We start from the raw sequence: 24,911 nt of genomic DNA on the forward strand, positions 1-24,911 counted from the left end.
ATGAAACAACAATGTCACCCTTTGCATGTGTCTATTCATTGGTAATCTCCAATACTTAATGATTAATTTTTCCCTTTGCATTCCAAGAAATCCAAAATTAATGAATCTAAACCTCAAAGCAGATAAAGTTTTGCGGAAGGAAAGAGTTTCCGACCACAGGCTTACATGAAATAAAAATCCCAAAGAGATGAAGAGGAAGTTTCCTAGTGCATGACTTGGGTGCTGAGCACTGGACCACCATTGTCCGCATGTTTAAGTCTTTCAAAACGGTATTTTATTACAGCCGCAATTGTTTTAACTATTGGTTATATATGGAGGATGATCCCTGGACAAGGTACCATGGACTGCAAGTCCATAAAGGTTGGATTGGATTCCGAGTCCCGGTTGAGGGACAATCCTAGCTAAAGTCGTTAATAATCACTCTTTAGTGTTATATAAAACATAGATAAATTTAATTCGTCAGCAAGAGAACAAAAGATATATGTAAATGCATTTCAAGCACAGCCAGAAAAAATAAAGGCTCTCCACATGGTGGTCGACTGCACCACCGTTATTTGAAAAAGCGCAGAGCTGCTGCGCTTTATGGTCACTCCTCCTCGCAGCGCCCGATCATCATCATCAGAGCGTGAAGAAGATTGACCGACGCCATCTCTTCAGCTGCACTCTTGTCAGGACCTTCACCAAATTTCACCAACTCCGGAGTGGTACCCAGACTAGCAGCGCACAATGCATTCCCAACTGTACAAGGGAGAGCAGAATTAGGCCAACGCGTACATCAACCCACTACTTGTTCTTTCAAAAACACCATTGAACAACAACTGAGATTACCCGGGTAATTTTTGCAGTTTCTTGAGTAAGCTAAAGATTTCTCAGGCATCAGACAAAATTTATCCTTTCAACAAAAATTCAAAGTTTCACCTTCATTCTTTATTCACCATGGAATCTTCTAAAAATAGGTTGAATTTAATGTAGATTTGAGAAAAATGGAAAAATCTCGCGTTTATGAAAAAATTTAAGTTAGGAAAATAGTTTTAGCTTCTAATTAAATCGTTATCGATAAAAGCAGAAGATTCCGCAAAAGTAAGAGGTTTATGATAGGATACAACCCAACTAGAGGCCACACCCCACCCAAGGGAGAAAAAAAATACCTGACCAGAAACCAAAAATTCTGCCCTGCAAACCACTGCAATTAGGAGTGGCAATTAAAAGACTTTGGTTTGAATCCAAACTGAGCCACCAGAGTTTTTCACAGCCAGCATCAGCCTTGATTGAAACCCACTTTGCCTGTGTGGGAAGTCACTTTTCAGAAGCAGTGTTTGGAAATAATGTTAAAGAGCTGCTCGAGTCAGCCACACAGCCATTGCATATACATTAAGTGCACTTACGATTAGATTTCATGAACATGTAATCAAGAGGAAGGTCATTCCCTTCTGCAAACTTCTCCAAAGTCTCCTTGGGTGTGTGGCTCAACGCAAACTGAAAGCAAAGACAAGCAGAGTGTTACAAGAGTGGTTTCCAAAAATAAATGCATCATTCTCTCTGCTGGCTACTTATTGACTTGCCAGCCATCTAACCAATGGAAACACTTGGACCCAAAACCACAATTCCCCAAAAGAACTCAGTACACGTAAGGAGGAAAATACAAGTTACGTCAGAGAAAAATCTTCGCATTGAAATTTAGCAATGAAAAGGATATTCACATCTGTATAGTCATTTTGCATTTTTCTTCCTTTTCTTACGTGTAGATGCCAACAAATCCTTCACTTTCACCATTTCTTCTCACTCTATCTTAATTAAAACAAGACATCAAAGTGCCAAAAGCAAGGAATTTGGATGATTGAAAACATTTTACACCATAGCAGTCATTGAGGCATCGAAGATCCTGCCAGTATCTAGCAGGTGCATTCCCTGAGATATTCAGCTGTAGTTCGTACAGCCTTTCATTCAGAATTAATATCATCTCCACTATACACCATTCACTGGCTTGTCGTAATAAAGACATAAATAGAGGAAAAACATTGATTGCATTGATGAAACACTGACATTCTTTACAGTATATGGTGCTCGGGGGTAACTGGGGCATAGTTTTTCAATGTGATAGTACCATTTCATTTTCAAATATTTATTGTACAGATAACTCCAGTGAATGGGTGAAAATAAACACGTAGATTTGACAATAATATGACTAGCACATCATGTGACTTGAATTTAATTACTACCATTAAACAATATTTTATATTAATATTATTTTCACATCTCAGTTGACCCCACTTACCCCACTACTTGAGGGTAACTGGATCACCCCATGGCAAATCCCATTTGAGCACTGCCACAATTATTTTGGATAACTGGATCTATCAAAGTACTTTAAATTATCAGAAAAAATATTGGTTAACACAGCTATTTTGATTATTATGAATGTAAAGGCCGTTGTATCAGAACGGTTACGGAGACCTCACGGATTTCCCTTTCAAAACACAAACACCAGAGGCGGACTCTGCCAAGTCGAACATTCTGAGTTAGTGCTTCAGAGATTTCAATCGGTGGGGTGAATTCTCAGCTGAAAAATGCGCAGTAAATTCTCGGTGAAGCTTCATTCAATTCACTGCAATATTCATGAACTCTTCCGCGCATTCTTACATTATTAGATATAAAATCAATAAACATTAATATAGTCTAAGAGTTGCATCTCGAGCATTGCCAATCAAAATGCGTAATATTATTCCCCGAATTGACCGATCGCATGGATTCAGGAAAGTATGGTATCTCAGCGCTACATTACTAAACTGAATACTTAAATTGATTCATTATGTTATACTGCGATCTAAGGGCCCATAGTTTGCATTGTCTACTTGCCTTTAATCATTATATCTTCTGCCTTTTATATACTACGTAGATTGACGAATCTGGTGGTTTCACTGTCACAGTTAATACATGCACAAGGGGTTTCAAGGATTACGAGCAAATAACACAAAAAAATACCAGTAAATCACTATATTCTTAGACACATTCACACGCACATACACTCAATCTTTCACGCACACAAACATACTTTCATTCTCTCATATCTCAATAAAATGATGTGAAAATATAATCATTTGAATAATTACTTCGCTGGAAACATCGAAGAGTATTTCAAATGCACGAAGCTAATAAAAAGTGAGCTTTTATTCAGCCAACTCCATCATTAACTTGCAACAAAGTTAGTGGGGAAAAGCTTTCAATAACGCAGTATTCATTTACATTGGCACACAATATGAGAGAAAGAGAAAAATCAGCTTAATAAAATCTTTGCAAAATACAACACGGTAAATCAGTCGCCAGAAACATGTAAACAAGTACGCAATTAATATCGTGTGTCAACTTTTTCTTCACTTTTTCGCAGCGTTCATTGCTAACACTCAAAATTTCAATGCCTTCACGTGGGTGTCAACTAATTCTTTTCCGCAATAAAGATTTCTGCTCGTACTTCATTTTCTTTTAATTCCACAGATGGAAATGTTCAAACTTAAGGATACAATTTCTAATGTTTGAAAGTCGGAGTTGGGGTGCGTATGGAGTGTAACAAGCTGTACCCTACAGGAGTGAGCGCAACCACTTCCATTGCTAGAACTGCAAATTTTCACGTTGATTGGTGAACTGGGATTTATAAGCGATTTTTCTACAGAAATAAATGAAAATTCCTTCGAGGAATGATAAAAAAAATGGGTCACTTTATTTTGTTTAGCACGTAAAAATCTCGATAACTATTCGATATTTTTTCTGCCATTGGGTATAAGAGCGAATATCTACTTCATCGCGCTCTCCATTCAAAAATTGATGTAATCACTTGAAATACGGTTATCACTTACGTAAGTACGGATTTACGTAAGTCGAGACATACGTAACTCGGGGGATGCCTGCAGTTAATTTAGATCATTAATTAAGCGTGTACATAGTGGAAATACGGTTTGAGACATAATTTTTGCCGTCATAGGTTATCGGGCGATTGACTTCCAGGTAGAGGGTCTACACTAAAGCCTTCAAGGTTTCGGTATTCATGGGGAGAAATGGAGCGGTGGCTGAGTTGCGTATGAATAGCATAAACACATAAAAGGGTCCGCTTCAGAGTCTCAAACACAATGACTTCATTCCCTCCCAGCAGTCGTAGGCACTCTGCATCTGAAGTATACAGTGCAGCAGTTGCCCAGCAGCTGTTTCGATAGAGCCATACAGTGTAAAAACCAAGAGAACAATGGCAAAAAATAGGAATACAGATAGAAAAATCAAGAAGTTATCAAGAAAAACCATAAACCAAGAAGAGAAATTGAAAGAGGTCAATTTCTTTGAAAATTGAGAGTGTCAAAGCGATATTGCGTGGAAGTTTAAACTCACGATGCTTTATTCTGAATAAAGACAAAGTTAAACATCAGTGACCTCAGCCGTACCAACTTCAACCAAGCGGTCAACACTTACGGAAAGTTCATCGTGAATCGAGCCACTTCCTCGTGGTGAGTTCTGGGTAGTTTCTTCACGATACTAACAGAGAGCTACTCAGTGTAATGCTTGGTGTTCAGGTTCTGTTCTTTCTCAGCCTTGGTTGAATTTCTTGTTTTAAATAGCTCCACAGGTACGTAATTCGTCATTATGATTGATGATAATTTAAAATAATTCACCTTATTTTTACTTTTTGTGGGATTATTAACTACCATATGAAGACTTGCTAAAAACTTAAATTCAATCGAAATAAATATCATTTTAACTGCGATTTAGCCCCCAAAATGGAATTTTAGAAACGTATGCAAAAATGAGTTTTGTTTTGCGGGTGGTCTATACTACAATTTTGTTGTTAATTCATAGACATTGTTTGAACCATATATTTTGTCAAATAAACTTCAAATTTCATTTTTATAAACTATAAACATGTATCCACTCTTTGATATTATCCATTATCCCATATTTTCATTAAATTCGTCTTCACAGCCGTTTTATTCTGAAATCAGCCTGATTTTTCACAAAATTTTAAACTTTAGAGCTCGGGCGGCAGTGGTTAATATTATCCGATTTGAAAAAAAATTTGTGTGCGAGATCCTTATATCATTTCGCAACTTTCCCGCACAGGGCAAATTTGATCAGGAAAAAAAATCTTTTTTCGGCCTACCCTAATGCACAGTCCTCATCAAGTATAGCTTACGGAGATGGAATGATTTATAGGGAGGTGTTTTTCAGGTTCTGATGCATCACTTTAAAGCATGTACAGTCCTCATCAAGAGTTATTTATCACTATCCAAAACCAAACCATTAACCCAACTGCCCTGACCTGCAGAGCAACGCTCGACCGCAAAATACCGTATATCTCCGAATATAGTCCCCCTCTGAATATAGTCCCCCCCCCAATTTTGAGACCTCGGTTTTGGGAAAAATTTTAAAATGCAAAGGAAGGCAACTTTTCTGTGGTTAGCAAGTTAAGATTCTAGAGTCGATAAAAACCATTATTTTCTGTGAAGATTAAGAACAAATCTGTTCACATATTTTCCATCAAAACAAAATAACTATACCTAAAACATGTTGTGATCCATTGCATGTATCAGTAATTTATAGTTCCTTAACCAGATGTAATGAAGAAATGAGAAAATGTTTTAAGTATCCAAGGCTATTGTATTTTTTAAACATTCACAAATTATTAATATTTTTGATTTCCAAATGACTACAAACAATGTCAATATATAAGCTTTAACTTAAATCCCATAAACAGTATAGCATTTGGCCCTGAAACTTCCTTAGATCCAGTGTAACACACCCATCAAGTCATCACAAATCCAAGTGACCTGAAGAATTTAGGAAATCTAAATAAAATTGTGTTAAATAAATTATAAACATTATAAAAATATTGCCATCAAATGCCTGCTAAGCAAAATAATTAAACTACAGGACTTACAAATATCAAAGTAATAAAATTTAGAAATAAACTTTTTCCAACAAACGTTAAAACTGAAAAAAATATTATATCAATTTTCAATGCCTCGTCGCGAATCATTGCATAAGTTACACAAAGAGCTTCTGCTCTGCATTTGCGCACAAATTCGATGATATTTTCCTCTAATTCTTTGAATCTGCCGCATCGAGACCCCCGAAATGACTTCCGCGATGTATTAGCACTTTGCAAGCGCTGTGAATACTATGATTTACGGCGTATTCTGCAATGGCTATTTTTAAATTGGCATCGAAACTCCGTCTTTGATGGCCTCTAATCTGCCGCAGGAATGATCCTCATCTTTCTACTTGATCCATCACCTCACTGTTGAACGTAAAATTATTTTTAATAAAGAAAATATCGCGGAAATAATTGCGAAACGTTATGTGACGTAATTTATCGATCCTACTTACCCTGGCGAATTGAATATATTCCTCAATAAATTGATCACACTTTCAATGCTGAGTGGCTGGATTTCGATCAAATGCAGTAATGCCGGTGCTTTTGGTTTAAAGTCGTCGATTATTGCACCTTTTCAGAAACAAATGCATCACCTACAGTGCAACCTCGATATAACGACACCCCACGGTGCACTAATAAACACTCGCTATAGCGAATTGTCGCTTTACCGGAGGTGGAGCAAATACCGTATATCTCCGAATATAGTCCCCCCTTTTTTTCCAAAAATGGCCACGGAAAAGTAAGGGGGGGGACTATAATCGAGTGTAATCCAATTTAGCATACTAAAGGTGACCATAAAGTAATAAATAACGGCATAATGGCTAATGTTCTCGTAGTCTTTCTATTTGAGTATATTTATGAGGATTATAATCGGAGTTATTAGTAAATACTGCCACGTTTTACCGGAAATTAAGACAATTTTTACCACAAATGTTGTACAGATACGATTATTCCGATTCAAATAGCATATCGAATATGCGTTTTCACGGAATCCATCGGGTAGCCGCTAATTTTTCTTGGAAAAGTATTGTTAGAATAATTCAATCGACACTGATCACTTAATGACGCAAAACAGTAAATAATTAAAATGAAAACTAAACACACACTATCATTACATTAATCGAACACTAGAATTGAATCAATAGTATATGTACCCGTCACTCATTTAATAACTACACGATTTAAATAATTGCGAAAAATAAACAGATAAAGTGAACCCGATTTAGCATTTCTTTGCGTCCGTAGCTACTATACGTCCGTGCGGTTCGTGTTTACAACCACTGCCTTTACCGCCTTCATAGAACAAGAATGCGCAATAGGTGATGCATTTGTTTCTGAAAAGGCACAATAATCGACGACTTTAAACCAGAAGCGCCGGCATTTCTGCATTTGATCGAAATACAGCGACTCAGCATCGAAAGTGTAATCAATTTATTGAGGAATATCTTCAATTCGTCAGGGTAAATAGGATCGATAAATTACGTCGCATAACGTTTCGCAATTATTTCTGCGATATTTTCTTTATTAAAAATAATTTTACGTTCAACAGTGGATAAAGTAGAAAGATGAGAATCAATCTTGCCGCAGATTAGAGGCCTTCAAAGACGGAGTTTCGATGCCAATTTAAAAATAGCCGTTGCAGAATACGCCGTAAATCATAGTATTTACAGCGCTAGCAAAGCGCTAATACATCGCGGAAGTCATTTCGGGGGTCTCGATGCGGCAGATTCAAAGAATTAGAGGAAAATATCGTCGAATTTGTGCGCAAATGCAGAGCAGAAGCTCTTTGTGTAACTTATGCAATGATTCGCGACGAGGCATTGAAAATTGATATAATTTTTTTTCAGTTTTAATGTTTGTTGGAAAAAGTTTATTTCTTAATTTTATTACTTTGATATTTGTAAGTCCTGTAGTTTAATTGTTTTGCTTAGCAGGCATTTGATAGCAATATTTTTATAATATTTATAATTTATTTAACACAATTTTATTTAGATTTCCTAAATTCTTCAGGTCACTTGGATTTGTGATGACTTGATGGGTGTGTTACACTGGATCTAAGGAAGTTTCAGGGCCAAATGCAATACTGTTTATGGGCTTTAAGTTAAAGCTTATATATTGACATTGTCTGTAGTCATTTGGAAATCAAAAATATTAATAATTTGTGAAGGTTTAAAAAATACAATAGCCTTGGATACTTAAAAAAATTTCTCATTTCTTCATTACATCTGGTTAAGGAACTATAAATTACTGATACATGCAATGGATCACAACGTGTTTTAGGTATAGTTATTTTGTTGTGATGGAAAATATGCGAACAGATTTGTTCTTAATCTTCACAGAAAATAATAGTTTTTATCGAATCTAGAATCTTAACTTGCTAACCACAGAAAAATTGCCTTCCTTTACATTTTAAAATTTTTCCCAAAACTGAGGTCTCAAAATTGGGGGGGGGGGACTATTTTCGGGGGGGGACTATATTCGGGGGGGGACTATATTCGGAGATATACGGTAATAGCCAATATACCTGTTGCGAACAGATATACAGGAACAGGAGTGGTGCGGTGACAGATAAACGTAAGCATAAATCCAGACGAAAGGCGATGTTTTTTTTGAATCACTTAATTTCCTTACTCAAATAACGACTAACTATTCAAACAATTTATAAACGTCGCACTGAATAAAAATCATGCAAAGCATTGTTTCGTCAATCATTATATTTATCGAACGACAGTTTACCACATAAATTTGAGACTGAGCACTCCATTAACTTCATTTCTAAGAGATCGCTAGCAGTTACAGAGGTTAAGGAGTCTTGATGAAAGTCTTCCGGCGGTGAAACCCTCGCTATGGTGAGAGCCAACACCGAAAGGGTCTCGTAAAAACGAATTTTTAACACGCTTATTATAGGGTCAATTGACGGTGCATCGGCTATCTCTCGTAATAACGGGGGTGTCGCTATAGCCCGTACTCGCTTTAACGAGGTTTCACTGTATTGCGCATTCTTGTTCTGTGAAAGCGGTAGAGGCAGTGGTTGTAAACACGAACCGCACGGACGTATAGCAGCTACGGACGCAATGAAATGCTAAATCGTCACGAAAGGTTCACTTTATCTGTTTATTTTTTGCAATTATTTAAATCGCGTAACTATTAAATGAGCGACGGGTACATATACTATTGATTCAATTCCAGTGTTCGATTGATGTAATGATAGTGTGTGTTTAGTTTTCATTTTAATTATTTACTGTTTTGCGTCATTAAGTGATCAGTGTCGATTGAATTATTCTAACAATACTTTTCCAAGAAAAATTAACGGCTACCCGATGGATTCCATGAAAACGCATATTCGATATGCTATTTGAATCGGAAGAATCGTATCTTTACAACATTTGTGGTAAAAATTGTCTAAATTTCCGGTAAAACGTGGCAGTATTTACTAATATCTCCGATTATAATCCTCATAAATATACTCAAATAGAAAGACTACGAGAACATTAGCCTTTATGCCGTTATTTATAACTTTATGGTCACCTTTAGTATGCTAAACTGGATTACACTCGATTATAGTCCCCCCCCCTTACTTTTCCGCGGCCATTTTCGGAAAAAAAGGGGGGACTATATTCGGAGATATACGGTATACCCCATCGAGCCAACTATGTACACACACACTTACACCTCTCAAAATTGACAGCTGAGGACCATAGAGTTCTTGCAGCATCAGGTGAGACGTGCTGAGCGTTTGGCTCACATTCTTGCCAGCTGAACTCCCACCATCTTTATCCTTGATGGAGCAGTAGCCATCAATGGCAGCCTGATAATTTTTCTCCTCAAATTTCACCTGCCATAATAAAAATAAAAGTAATGATAACCAAGGAAAAGACCATCGTCCAGAAAGTCACTGAGGAATAAAACATCAGGTTCACACTCATTCCAACAGCACAACTGAATAAATAGCATAACAGAATAACATGACTTGAATAGAATAGCAAGAAAAATGTGGACAGATATGAAAGCACGTCACCCAAACTCTCCAATTGCAAGGTACATAACGTACATAAGAAACGTACATAAAACGAGGAAGAGGCAGGAGAGAATTAACATTAATCTTCACAATAAACACATTGAAAAACTTAGAAATTACGTCAGCAGACTCCCGATTATCCGGCTACGGTTTATCCGGGTTCCGGATTATCCGTACATGTTTTCACTCTCGCTCAATTCTTCTGCGATCTTTATAAAAAAATAAAACTGAACATAAAATCACCAGAATCACTCCATTATAATATGTACTAGGATACACTGCAGTCATTATTTCCCTTCGTAAAACGGAAGCAATCAGACCCAAGCTGCATTCACGGGAGCACCGTGTTCCTGTTTTCCAAGCCTCACAGAGTATGACCGCACTCCATGATCACGGACACATGTCCCGCAGCAGTTGCAACGCGGGCAACTTGTGCGAGACACGACTACGTCGCATGGTGCCTGACAGTGTAGTTTCCGACGTCGAGCAGTGGTTTTGAAGCATTCGTGCAAACCACTTTTCTGTATCCGTGATCACACAGCCACGGATGTGTGGTTTTCGAAACCAGGCCTTAGATGGAGCATTAATAATACGAGTAAAACCATGTTATCGCCACTAAAAAGACCACGAACTGGCAAAGAAAGCTCTCAATGAGTCCGTTAAGCACTCTTAAATAACAGAATAACTGCATAAATAATAATATATTGTTTGTTTTACGTAAATTGTGAACACTACAAAACATTTAAGAGAAAGTTTTGATTATCCGTGTTTTCCGATTATTAGTGCCGTCCCTCCCCATCACATCATTAGCCCATTCGGATCATCGGGAGTGTATTAGGAAACAGCTGTATGGAATGTTTTCTACATCTTCCTTCATCAAAAATGTATGGACACCTTACAGTCAAATACCTGATTGAAACTGATGGTGCAATAGCAGCCATACTAGACAGGCTTATCAGCACAAAAAATCATGGAAAATTTATAATGAAGGATATAATCACATAACAAAATGTGAAACAATTGAGCATATAATCGCGTTACGCACACTGAAATTTTTTCAGGTACAAAAAGGTCACTCCTTCAAAATATTTTTCATTCTTTCCTACTCGTCAGCTTCATAATACGATCCTCTGAACATATGAAACCTCCCAAGATATTGCCGATGTGATCATCTTTTTTGACAATGAGTCAGTCAGTGTTTGCAGTTTTTTATACATCGATATACAAGGTGAGACTGAGCAATAGCCGTTTATCTGTAGATATTTCTTAAACTATCTTACTACTAATGCTAAAATTCAGGCAATTGGTACATTTTCAATTGCTTATAAGGGTACCAAACGAGCCATACTAGGAAGGAATCTGAGTGAGCCCAGATGAGAGGTTGAGCTAACATGGATTGCCACAGTGATACCGTATAAGCGTGTGTAAGAGGCGCACCCCTATTTTGAGCATCAAAGCTATGAAGAAAAAAAATTTTGCAACATTTTTTAATACTATCCCGCGGTGTTGCAGACGTATATTCGATAACTGTCGAAATTCCAGTACGCCTGGAATTTCGACAGTTATCGAATTTTCCTCTTTCAATATTAATTGAAAGAGGAAATTTTGATAACTGCGGCGGTAATAGTGGCATAAGAGAGAGTAGAAAGAGTTTCGATCCTCTCTTAGCATACGCCGTTGCTCTACGATGCTTGTCCTATTCACGAACAATTTTGTTTAAATGCTCTCGCAGGATTACTGCAATAGAATTGCAGCCGTGAAAATTTTAAGGCAATACACGACAGGCACATAGCATGAACCTTCCCAAGAGCTTGGACAACAATCGGGGCAATCTCAGCGCCATAGGATAATAACCACGTCGTAAATTTAACGGAACCACACTCGGCCCTCCATCAGCCAATGCCTCTGCCGTTTTTTTTCCTTTCCGAGACCCCACAGGAAAATAGGAAAACATCAAGTTACAGGGGAACAATCGAAACGTGTTTCATCCCTTCCCCGTCTCACCAACTGACCTTGATCGATCTCCCAGTTTATGGAGGCCAAAAGGCCAAAGGTGAGTCATCTACTGAGCCTGAAGATACCTCGATAGCTTTCAATAATTGAATGACACTCACGAGGTTCAAAAAAAGAAAGAGATCTAACGCGACGCATATCTGACAGAATTTAAGTTTTTTAAGCTCTAATTGTTTGACACAAAGATTTATAGTTACAACAAGACTACTAATATTCAAAATACAGGCGGTCCTCGACTTTCGTACACTCGACTTTCGTACAATTCGCACTTTCGTACGTCCAAAATTGACACCTTTTACTCGACTTTCGTACGCTAAATTCGGACTTTCGGATGCTGGTCTGTAATTTTTTTTAAAATTCCCGCTATGTTTATTGCGCATCCCAACATTCAATTGTTTCAAATTGCAGTATCGGCAGTATATGCGAACAATATGAACGTATATAATGAAGGGAATTGTTGGTAATTGACTCTGATCTAGGTGATTTATTTGGGAGAGAGACTGCCTGCTATAGGCTCCTTTATCAAGAGAAGAGGAAAGCCTTCATTGAAGATATTTTTCAAAAGAAGTTGACTAGACATCATCGAATAGCTTTCAATAAAACTAGTAAGACCTTCTTTCTAATTGTGTTTTTTCGTTTGAGTGCTGTTTAATTCATGTAAACCTTCAGCAACGATATTGCACGACATATCACCCGAATTCCGTTTGTCTTTCGTCTTCTTTGAATAACATGCGGAACATACGCGATCACGAATGTCACCTGCCAAACATCGAATTTTGGTGTAAAAATTAAAAGGTATCCAGAGTGCGGGTTCAACGAATACATTTTTTTATGCTACTTGATACGTCCTTTTATTTATAGTGGACGTAATAAGTGGAATGTCAACTTAAACGCCAAGAGGAAGTTTCACTCGATAGCCAACGGAGTTCTTGTTTTTTAAACTTATATTTGCATTTTCTGCGTATTTTCGAAATAAATTATATGATTTGAGGAGTTTTATTAATATATTATTCAAATTAAGTCAATTGAAATGAATTCCGTGAAAAAAAAGTTTTAATACGTAAATTCCGCTCTTTTGGAACGTAACCCCTAATTAGTATGGAAGTCAATGGTTCGACTTTCGTACAAGTTTTCGGGAACGCATTGTGTACGAAAGTCGGGGACCGCCTGTAGTCCAAACAGGACAATTTCGGAAGAAACAAGAGTAGCATAAGCGCATTCAAACAAGACGAGACGGACTGGAAACTTCAGGCAACGCAAACTGCGTATATCATATTGCTGCGCCTTCGCCCCTTTGCTTTGAAGACAACGACGTCACATGCAAGATCGGACGTGTTCTTCCCGTGCTCCTTCGCTCATAGCCTCGTAGCTTGATATACGGAGGGGAGGGAGCACACGCGCTCCTTCCCCTCCGTATTTCGTTGCTTGCTTCGAAGACAGAGGGATCGCGCTCCTTCCCCTGGACCTCTCCTTCCGCGCTCCTCACTTATAAGCATTCCTGATTTCTTCCATCCACAATTTAGTCCAACAATGAACACACTCGTTCAAATTTTTTAAAGCGCAGGTTTAGATACCAATATAATTTTCAGTTGCAATAATCCTCATATTAGCGTCTGCAGATGATTTTTGAAAAATCATGTGCTCAGCGTAATGGCAAGACTGACTGAATGGCTGACTATTAACCAGGTATGTCCTTCAACACTACGCGTTTCTCTACGTTTGATAAGCGATTACTATGTGCAGTATAAATGCCGTGGGATGCCCACTCGTGCCAGTAAATTTTGCGTGCCCTCCGGAGCGAAAAACCCTGCGCGATCTTCCATGTTCACCTCTGGGGTACCGACGTGACGGCGTAATGCTTACAAGAAATTCAAACAGGAGCATTTTAAAAATACGTTACTAAGGGAGTAACTCCCCTGCCTGCCGCTTGTTTTTGACCTAGGGTTTCAGATGACCGACTCACACTGAAAACCAAGGCCACTCAGTTCCCCTTAGACTTGCGACCGGTGAAGGGGAGGGGGGGGAAGATAAGAAGTTTGTGTAAGAGGCGAACCCTCATTTTCGGCTGCAATTTCTGGGATAAAAGGTGCGCCTCTTACACGCACTTATACGGTATTTCGTTTAATTTGACTGTACAGCAAAATATACTTCTAGTGCAACAATACACCCCCGCAATACGAAGTGGGGAATGGAAGTGAATAACCGTGAAAAGCTATTGCATACAACTCAATCACACATACAGACATGATTTGGAGTGAAATAATTAATGAATGCCATTTCAAGCTCCCAAGTATGTTTGCAAAGGCAGTGCTTAATTTCAATGTTCCCCTACTCGGGTAGTCATCCCACCACAGGGATGGAATACATTCTCCATTTATTTTTCATTTTTAGCAAGTGTCATAGCGAAGGAAACATTCATGAACAGGAAAGAGAGCATCATTACGTATGAGTAAAAAGAAAAGTCTAGCGAAGGGAGCACAGCACAATTCAGAGCCAAAGCATGGTCTACACTTGGGAAGGAGGAAAGGAAAAGACCTGAGGGATTTGGGTACAGGGGAGAACTGAGACGATGATGCGGACGAAGATTGACCACAAAGTGCTGGACATGGGGGTGAGGAGAGAAAGCTTATGATACGGAGGAGATGGAAGGGGTGGATGTAGGGAGTACTGAGTGGGGAGGGGATGTTGAAAACAGCGTTAGATTAGGGGAGAGTGTTAGACAAGCAAGAAAGGGGAAGAAAGAGATTAGGATTAATTGCTGGAATGAAATAAAGTAGGCCTCGTAGAGAAGCGGAGAGGGAAGTCGAACTTGGGATGGGACTTGCCACGCTATTCTCATATTGATCCATGTTGTACAGTAGACTCTCGTTAATATGAACATCGTTATTACAATGTTCTCGTTATTACGAAGCAAGTCGTTGGTCCCGACGAAAAGGCCTACCCAATCTAATGTAAAATAAAAATTAATAAGAAATCTTCATTATTTTGAAAATACGAATCTGATCCGGTCCTGGCAATTACAAAATGAACTTTATTACGAAGTTCCACTAGTAGTAGGCAACGGCATTTAGGTGGAAATAGACTACGCTACTTTATCATCATTGCACTACATTTAAATTCTCCTTGTGCATTGTGCCCAAGAGCGTCAATTATGGTACTTCATTCAGTAGGAGATATGTACTTCAGTATGCACGCAACATCAGATACTAAGCTTCATTCCTGTGGAATTATGGTGACCCACTCATTAATGCTCGCAAATTGGACGTCCAGTTAGTCCTCTTCCTACGCACATTGGATTTATGAACTTTCAGAGATATGACGTTTAAAAAAATTCAAGAGTGCCCAAAATTTAAAATTTGGTGCCTATTGAGTTTGCCGATGCGACACGACATGATGTACAGGAACTCGCACTTTGGGCTGCACAAAGTATCATTTAATCTGGTTTGAAGTCAGGAACTGTTCAGCGCTTCGCCCGTTCTTTCTTCCCGCACAAAGCGAATTTTTTCGGCACCGGCTACATTGCAAGCTAGATCAGTTAGTCACAATCGTGAGTTAACGCACGATTGTGATGCAGTGTTGCATTCTGCAAGATCTCTCGATGCCTTGTATAGGTTTATCAACTTAAAGAGCAAGGTCTCGGAACGCATCTTCTTCGTATATCGAGGACTTGTGCATAATTTAATCGCGTACATTACACACTTGACTCTGAAGATTATAAGTTTAGGAGATTGAAGAGACAAGAAATTTTGACAAAGTATGTTTTTTTTTATTCGATGATTCCTAAAAGAAACATTCATACGAACTTCGTTATTACGAACCTCTGCTTTTTCAGTCCCGTGAATGTCGTAATAACGAGAGTCTTCTGTAGTCTACATAAAATGGAATAGCTAGAATACTTTACTAGATAACCGAGTATCAGATAAAAATTTAATAAATTTGAGTCATCTAAACTATTTAATTGAGTGGCACAATAGGTATGGAGACCAGTAAAAAGGATGCACTAACCTTCTCAGCTTGCTTCACCGTTCTCGTCTCACTGATCAAAGGTGAGGCCATGGCCAGATGTTCCCTTATCTTGTCAATCATCAGCTTGGCAGAAATTTGTTTGGCTTGCTTTTTTGTGCGAGCCTTCCCTGGAAGCAAAATCATAATTCCATGACTTTTACACTCAAACATCATCATCATAACAAACATCCGTTCCACAAAACACCTCTGCACAGCAAATATACATCATGGCCCCAATCACCCTCTCATGAACCACACCTCTTCCCAAAAAGCATTTCTGTGCATAAAAATTAATTGGTGGCACACACAAGATTTTTCACCTGTTTAGAACAAAATACATAGCAAGATTTGGTCACTGACATTCCCAATTATGCCATCACAGAGCACAATGCCGAAGAGTAGCTAAAGAAATATGAAACGAACGATATGATACATTAATGCGAACAACCTTATTACCAAGTTTTCATTATTAGTACAGTCTGAACAAAGTATCAATTAATCCATCATGAATTTAAGAACTGTTCAGCATTTCACCCATTTTTCCTTCCCCACTGATGGCAAATTTTTTTCGGCTCCAGCCACGTCGCACGAGCAGCTAGATCAGTTTGTCACCATCATGAGTCTATGCAAAATTGTATTGCAGTGTTGCATTATGCAGGTTAACCAAACTTTTCAATGCCTTGCATAGGTTAATCCATTTATGAACAAGGTCTCGGAACAGACTTTGTGCGAAATTCAGTCGTCTAATTTTAAACACTTGGCTCTTAAGCTATTCCGCAGTGCAACTATAAGTACGGGATATTAAAGAGACAAGGAATTTTGGCACAGTATGTTTCTTTGAGATGATTCCTGAAAGAATCATAATTACAAACTCCATTATTACGCACCTATGGTTATCGGTCCCACGAACTTTGTAACAAAGAAAGTCTCCTATAATTCCTTTTTCATTCCTGTGATTTGAATGGTGTTGAAGGCCATTAAAAATGCACATATCCAGGAAAAAACATTTGAATTTTTTTCATGGGAATTTTGGAAAAATTCCTCACTTTAGCTGCTGCTTGTTGCAATGTAGCTTGATTTAACTCACTCCCAATAATTGGCCAGGACATATGAGCCAAAATATTTTCTGTACAGCAAACAATGAGTTTTTATTGCCTTAGAATTAGTAAGCTATACAGCAAACACTTCCATGCAAAAAGAAATTTTTAGTCCCGAAAAGTCTGTTTTAAAGATATACTACTGTATAAGCCCGTGTAAGAGGCACACCTTTGAGGCAAGTGATTTATGGCCTGTGGCATCTCGGAAAGGAAAAAAAATCAGAGGCATTGGCTGATGGAGGGCCGAGTGTGGTTCCATGAAATACGGCACTGAGATTCCCCCAATTGTCGCTCAATCTCTTGGGAAGATTCAAGCTATGTGCCTGCCAAGTTTTGCCTTAAAAATTTCCACCGCTGCAATACTCCTAAGAAGGTGTTTAAACAAAATTGTTCGTGAGTAGGACAAGCATGGTAGAGCAACGACGTATGCAAAGAGAGGATAGGAACTCTTTCTAATCCCTCTAATGGGACATTGCAATCATGAAAGCAATGATTTAAAATTTCGGATTCATATTGAATTTCCGACCATACCTAGTAAGCATCATAAGGTTAAGACTATAAGTGAATACCTACTTATCACCGAGAGCCATACGTATCATGAAAATTAGGCTGAAAAAATACCGCGAAAATTTTTAGTACTGAAAGAGGAAATTTTGATAACTGTCGAAAGTCCAGGCATACGTCTGCAACACAAACGATAACACAACAACGATAGGATAAAAAAATGCCGCAAATTTTTTTTTCTTCAGCTCCGACGCTCAAAATATGGGTGCGTCTCTTACATGCACTTATACAGTAACAGAATCATACTGAATAACTCAACACACTGCTGCATTTTAAGCATGCTGGAGAGCTATCAGATGTGCAAAAAATACACCTGCAGACTGCAGTTGATGACTTGACAGCTTGTCATGGCATTTTGTGCATTTGATCACAATTTTTCATTGTTTCTTGTACTCTAGGGATGCGTTCCAAATCACACATCATGTGCATCGATGTGGGCATGCATAGAGCATATTTTGAGGTTCCGGAAGCATCAATTCACATTGGCTAACATCAGAAATTCTTGATGCAGTTGATGCAAAGGCAAGAACGGGCACTGCCCATAAAATTGTGATGGTGTCTTTGGAGTTAGCATAGGATGTTTATATTGTGCTCCTAAAGTTTTAGGAAAGAGTTGAAAGAGTTATAGTTATTAGTTTTTGATATAATTAGTCCATCTATAATTGAAAATTGGGAATTCTATATCGATGCGTTGAAGTGAGCATGTAAGTAACTTGTTTACGCCCATTCTTAATTTCACAGGTAGCAAAGAATGCAATATACAATCTATAATTTAACTCATTGAAATGCAAGCGTGGTAGTTTTAACCAAAATTTTGCTTATATACACTGAATTGTGGAAATTTCCAACACTTAAATGTTGTATTGCAAAAATATTAGTTTACTAGGGAGTGTTTAGCGGTGTGGTCAGAATTATAAATTGGCTCCAAGTTGTATGTATTAGGGAGTGGTTATAACATAATACATACAGTAAACTCTCGATTATACGAAGCAGGATTTTACGAAGTTTTCGATTATACGAAGTGATATTGCGGTCCAGCGAAAAGCCTATGCGAAATACATGGCACTATTCGATTATACGAAGTTTCGATTATACGAAATGTTTTGAATTTACGAACCTCGGATCGGTCCCCAGGAGCGAAAGGCATTCGTTTATACGAACTATGGCGAAATATTTGTCAACAAAACTAGTTACGCCGGCGTAAGTAGCTAAAAATATCAGCGCTTCCAACTGTGGTTCATCAAAAGTGTGAAATCGTAAATGATAGTGCAACTTTGGAGAGAAAGGGTTCGCCTAAAACCTCACGGTGGAAATTTAGGGGAAGAAGGAGTTAAGTAAAATATCGTGACTGACATAATGCCCCTATTTACGTGCCTATTCGTAAACATCGCTTCGACAATACTTTGTAGTTTAACATGTCAGGAAGGTCGCACGGGGTATTTCGTACACTCCTAATTAACCCTTTGTACTGCTGTGAACGTACCTGGTACGTTGCTACTGTGAAAGTACTTCGAAGACTACTCGACTACTTTTCACCGAAGCACTTCAAAGGGTCCCTAATCCGGGACCCTTTCCTCGACGAGCTCACCCTCGCTGGCCCCTCTCTTCGACCCTCCGAGCCTTTCTCCCCAAAAGTGACCGCTCTGACTACATTTTGAATATCTATAAATCAATGCCATCATCAAAAAATAATTGTTTGCATCGCACTCCTGCCAATCAGATTTTGTTAACTTTGCTAAAATGGCCAAGTTAATAAAACTGTCATTTTTCATCGCAGAAACACGGTTCAAAGACATGCTTTATTTCCTCCACTACAATCGCAAATTGCTGGAAATCGGCCGGATTCTCTTTGATAACGCATCATGAGGATGTTCTCGAGGTTGGTAATTGATACAACTAGCCTACTAGTAATTCTACCACTATAATATCACGGCTATGGTTGATTCGTTACGTTATACCTTCAGGAAGATGCAGCGGATAAAATCGCGGAGGAGATTAGAGGCTTAAAAGATGATTTTGAAAAATTCTTGGAAAAAGCAGGAAGAGCACAGCGCGCAACATCTAACGATAATATTGCCCTTGACGATGATCTCCGTGCTTGCGACAATGGGACGCCGGTACATATGTCGGAAGAAGCAGCGGCCAGGTCTAGTCAGAATAGCAGTGACGACGAAGATGAAAATGAGGTAGTAATTTCACCAAATAAAGAAGAAGTACACGTTGCCCTCCAAACATTAAGATATTTTGATCTGGCTAACGAGTTAGGTCCCCAATTTGATTCCCATTTATGCAAGTGAGAAACCATGGTGGAAGCGGCGATGGAGAAGGGCAAAAAGAAAATATAACAGATTTTTTAGTACTATCTTTTCGTGTATATAATAGCCTTCCTGAGTAAACAACTTAAATATCTTAAGTATTGGGCTCTATTAACCACAAACTTATTTTTCAGGCTACTCGTAATGAAGACGCACTTCTAACTCTAACCATGAACTTTCTTCTCGCGTGTCTCCCCGTTTTCCCATGCCGAGAGATCTTTCTTTCCAAGTCTTTGTTTACTTCCTCCCGCGGCCTTCTGCTGATCTTGCTGACACCCACCTTATGCATTCCAAACCCCTCCTTCCCCAGCATTTCCCATTCACTCCCCCCCCTAAAGTTACGGAGCTTGAGTGCGTCGTAGGAAAAAACGCCCCCCAAACTTAAACTGAGGCAGAGCTGAAGGCCCTTTCCTCACCCTTCTTTCTCCTGCCCCCTTCACCCCACCATATGCCGACCACTTCTTTCCTCAGGCAATCCCCATCCCACTCTTATCCACCCCACCCACTGGGAACGTTCCCCGATTGTGGAGAAGGGCATGGTTCATCTTTACCTGCAACGGGGGTAAGTTATTAACCGGAGAGAGGCTGAAGAAGTATCTTCCACTATCGGGGAAATGGTGCCGCGCTTATAATTGTCTCTCTTCTTCTCTGCTGACGTTTCAATTGAAATTATTTTCTTTGCTCTTTCCTCACTATATTTATTCACGATTATGGCGCGACTATTTTTTAGTGCTAAAGCTAAGAAAATCTTTTCTCTACGTCAATGATTCTTTGCATAACTTTCAATACGGCGGAGAAAGGAACACGAAAACTAAATGAGGTGAATGTACAGGTTTTTGCGTGTCATTTTTGGGAATTCACGCAAGTGAACCAATACTTAACACACATTGAGAAATGATGAAACATCTCTTGTAGGAAAACAATCAATGCGGATAATAACGTTTCTCTCTTTATTTCTCCGATAATGGAAGATGCTTCTCCTGTCGTTTTCCGGTTGGAACCTTGCTCCTGTCGGCATAAAAGAAGAGAGAAATACTATATGAACATAGCACTTCACACCCGGTATGAAGAATATGGTCCTGATGAAGAATAAAGTCTTTCGTAGCAATGTCTGCTAAGATGACGGAGCACAGTATCCGGACGGAGAACTCAAACAGAATTTACTTCAAATATTCGCCAGAAGATAATCATATCCTACGTAATTTATAATCGTAACTGAATCTCAATGAAAATAACTAATGGAAAAGATAGCACATTCAACTGAAAATACGGAGTAACTCGAAATATTTACTTATGAAGGTTATTTTGGAAACGGGTGGAGGCCCTCGTTTTTCTTTTTTTTTCTCGTCACTGAGCGATAGAGGGCGACATAAATGGCGGTTAGGCCGGCTGCCGCTAAAATTCCGTGGGTGCTGGAAACAAATATCTATCTTACGCGAACTTAATAATTGTTATTCGCTCCTAACCACAAATTTATAACATGAAATTCTTATAATAAACTTTGCAATTCATTATTTGATTACGTTTTCTAAACTGGTCGGGAATTTCTTAAGCGATCGTTGACGTTGAAGTATGAACGAGAAATCGGAATTTTATGGTGGTTTAATCATTTAACGATCTTTCACAGCATAAATCGATAACAAAAAGCCTTTTCTATGAATAATACCGAGAATAACCACCGAAAACATTTAAAGGAGACCACTAAAGACAAAAAAGGGCGGAAGAAACAAAAGCGAACATTTTTTCGTGGCTTATGAAAAAGGTTTGAAATTACGAAACTCGACTTCACCAAGTGCCAATTTTCAGGTCCCACTGACTTCGTAAAATCAAGAGTTTACTGTAGCCACTTCAAAATAACTATATAAGATTTTGTTTATTGAAATAAAAGAATGCTTATGAATATAAAATTGCTTATGCTATGCAGAATCTCACTGGTCTATCATTTGAAGGCACATCGCAAATTGTTCCTATTTTGCCACACATTTATTAGCTCTTTAATATGCGAAATTAACTTCATTGCAAGTGAATTTGCTCAGTAAGTACCAAAATTATTTACCCTGCTAAACAGATTAGTTCACCTAAAGTAAAGGGACATACAGGGTAGTGAAGCCGTAATAGACAACAGCATCAAGTAATTTATATATGTATGCATTTTATACAGTGATCATGGATGTGAGCTTGATTTACAGAGATATGTGCTTAAAGAATCCCATTGAGGTGATTGAGTATTAAGTGCAATTATTTTTTTTTCAAAGCACGTGATTTGGTAAGCCTTGATAAAAACTTGCGGTCAGAATTATAAATTGGCTCCAAATACTATTTGATACTATAAATACTGCATTGATGACACGGCAAACTCATTTTCAGTATCCTCCCAAATGCTATCTAACTATAGGCACACTCCTATCAATGATATCAAAATTAATGGGTTTCTAAAATGGTTCTCAGCTGCACTCGGGTATTTAATTTGTTTTAAGAAGCTGCATCATCAAGCATTGAAGAGTACCGGTGATCACTATCTTAGTAGTGATTACTGATTTTCAATGTTTATATTGAATTTTCAAATATAATTGCTCCATGTAAAACTTTCTGATATCAGAAGGAAGTGCAAAATTCTGTCTCAAGACAGCCACTCTAAGTGTATGAACAATCTCCAATGATGCATTTCACAAAATGCTCAGTTTTGTTGTGATTTAGGTTTTCTATGGACTCGAAACAGTTCAACACGTACCTCTTTTTAAAAATGAGACTCAAAACATCCTTTTCATCAGAGAACAACAGTACATTAGCGGTTGCCACAAAACATGTTGTTGCTATTTATTTCTTAACTTAGCAACTAGGTTACAAGTACAACACCCTCCCTCCAACTAGTTGCTTCCATCAGCTACAAGATTCTGTTGATTAATGCAGTTCCCACGCTTGAAATTGTAAAGCCCCTTTGGTAAAACATATGCTACCATATATATTATGTTGACTTGTATTCAGCAATTATTTTTCCTTCGGCAACAGTGCTTCTAACAAAATTGTGTCTAACCTCTGTGCTGTGACCTTTCCTTGATGTGTCCAAAATTTGCATTTTTTACTCCAGACTTGTCATAATTTCCACCAATTTTAATTTTAATTTCATTAATGCACCACATCACTACCAAGTATTTTAATGCAGTTCTTTCCAACGATTCCTTGTATAACTCTGGAGACTGTAACACTATTTTTTGCTCCAGCTGCCAAACTTACATACCTACTCGCCTTCTATTGCATACATGGCTACACATCACTGCTCTTTGTTTTCCAATGCTACTGCTCCATTAGCTAACTTAAGTTTATCCAGTGCAGGATACTCCGTTAATAGTATGGCATTTTGCAATGTGGTAGGTTGCCATGATATTTCTTATTTATGTTTTTTCAAACAGTTTGTTTTGCTAATTTTTGTTGGAATTTGATATAAAGTGTATGGTGTGTTGTGTGTTTCTCCTAATTAAAACTGTTCACGATTTGGACTAAAGGACTGTAATACAGGGTTCCCACTCTACCTGAACAATGAAATTCACGGCTTTTTCCAGGTTTTCACGGTTATTTTTCACATTTTCACGTTTTTTTTTAAGGTTTTCACGGTCTCAATTTTGCTAAATTCACGGTCCGATAATAAGCCAACAATAAGAAAATCACTGGCCGTATATCAACAGAAAATTAACGTACGCGAAAAACGCCGTGAATGTTAACGCCGCAATGAAAAGTGATATCTGTTATGACGTGATCTATCGTTTGCAAAATTCAGGGCCGACTAAAGGACCAGCCCAACCGCGCTCTTGCCCGGACGCCGAATACCCTTCGGACCTTCTTCCGTCCGGACACTCGAGGTACTTTTTTAATTCCTCGCTGAGAGATTGTTTTTTGCGCACGTTGTTATTACTGCAAAGTAACCGAATTTCCCCCACCCCAATATTTCTTATTTAACGGAAAATATTTTATTTAAATTGTTTATAGAATATAATAAATTGATTCTTTCTTATTCAGCGGAAAATATTTTATGAAAATTGTTAATAGAACATAATAAATCGAAAAACAATTTCATACACCGTATTAGCACGAATCTAAGACGAACACGATTCTAAGACTACCCTCCTTTTTTGGAACTCCACTAGGGGACAATTTTTCTTTATTAATAACGATACGATTATAAAATGAATGCGGAAAAACGATCAATGCTTCATTTTTTTTGCTGGATTGCCTATGTCCCAGGAAACGCAGGATTTTGGCGAGTAATTAAGAAATTCATTTAAGGTTTCAAAACAATATTTTAGATAATAACAGGAATAGTAGTACTTTATCAAGACACACGGCATTTACACTGCTATTATGGATTTCAGTCAGATATAAAAATTCTTATCCATCAAACACCATTTCCAGTACACCTATTCACGAGAGCAATGTGCATGTTGTGCCTAAAACAACCGCATTCGCCGGTGCAGTGACTGGTTGTGAGATGGATCACGAAGGCCAAAAATAGTCAATTACTTGAATTGTTCCTGTCTAATGAATATATTTTTAATACAATTGAGGTAGTGTGTAAAGCGTGAACAATGTTGCGTTAATCGTCAGCGGCACGCCCACCTGGATCTTCGCCTTCATATCTCTACTTGTTTTCTCCAGGTAGCTCACTCTACCCCCACCCCTACCGTCATGTGCTAGCGGACAACCCAAGGCGCTCTGCAATATTCACGTGCATCTAGCCCGGATTCTTTTCTTCATGTTCAATTATTTTCAGTCCATCTCTTAAAGTTCTCAATAGTTTCTTCGGAGGGGCCATGGTCGGAAGACGACTAAAATTAAACTAGTGAAAATGACTCTATTAAACTCACATGGAAAACACTCGGTGGTTCAAAGTCCAGCCACCCCGGAAAGTAGGGAACCACTCGTACGAGGTGAAGTTCGGAACTGATGCTATCGCGTACGGGGGTACGCAGAGCACACTGCAGAGGGCGAAG

At 38.4% G+C, this 24,911-nt stretch overlaps 1 protein-coding gene and 1 long non-coding RNA gene across 2 annotated transcripts in view; both read right to left on the reverse strand.

The window, feature by feature from the left end:
- Nucleotides 1-432: 432 nt before the first annotated feature.
- LOC124165406 (RISC-loading complex subunit tarbp2-like) overlaps nt 433-24,911 on the reverse strand; it is a 40,303-nt gene continuing 15,824 nt past the window's right edge. Inside the window, exons 5-8 of the mRNA XM_046542802.1 lie at nt 15,951-16,078; nt 9,585-9,749; nt 1,386-1,476; nt 433-738 (exon numbers count right to left, since the gene is read on the reverse strand). Of these exons, the coding sequence (XP_046398758.1) occupies nt 587-738; nt 1,386-1,476; nt 9,585-9,749; nt 15,951-16,078 (536 nt within the window). The 3' untranslated portion in view covers nt 433-586. The remainder of the gene's footprint in view (nt 739-1,385; nt 1,477-9,584; nt 9,750-15,950; nt 16,079-24,911) is intronic.
- On the reverse strand, nt 16,085-22,733 carry LOC124165407. Its single transcript, XR_006866223.1, has 3 exons — nt 22,658-22,733; nt 17,925-18,205; nt 16,085-17,076 (listed from the first exon to the last, which is right to left on the reverse strand). It is a non-coding gene; the product is annotated as an uncharacterized LOC124165407 (long non-coding RNA).

This window comes from Ischnura elegans, chromosome 9 (genome assembly GCF_921293095.1).
Source record: "Ischnura elegans chromosome 9, ioIscEleg1.1, whole genome shotgun sequence".
NCBI lineage: Eukaryota > Metazoa > Arthropoda > Insecta > Odonata > Coenagrionidae > Ischnura > Ischnura elegans.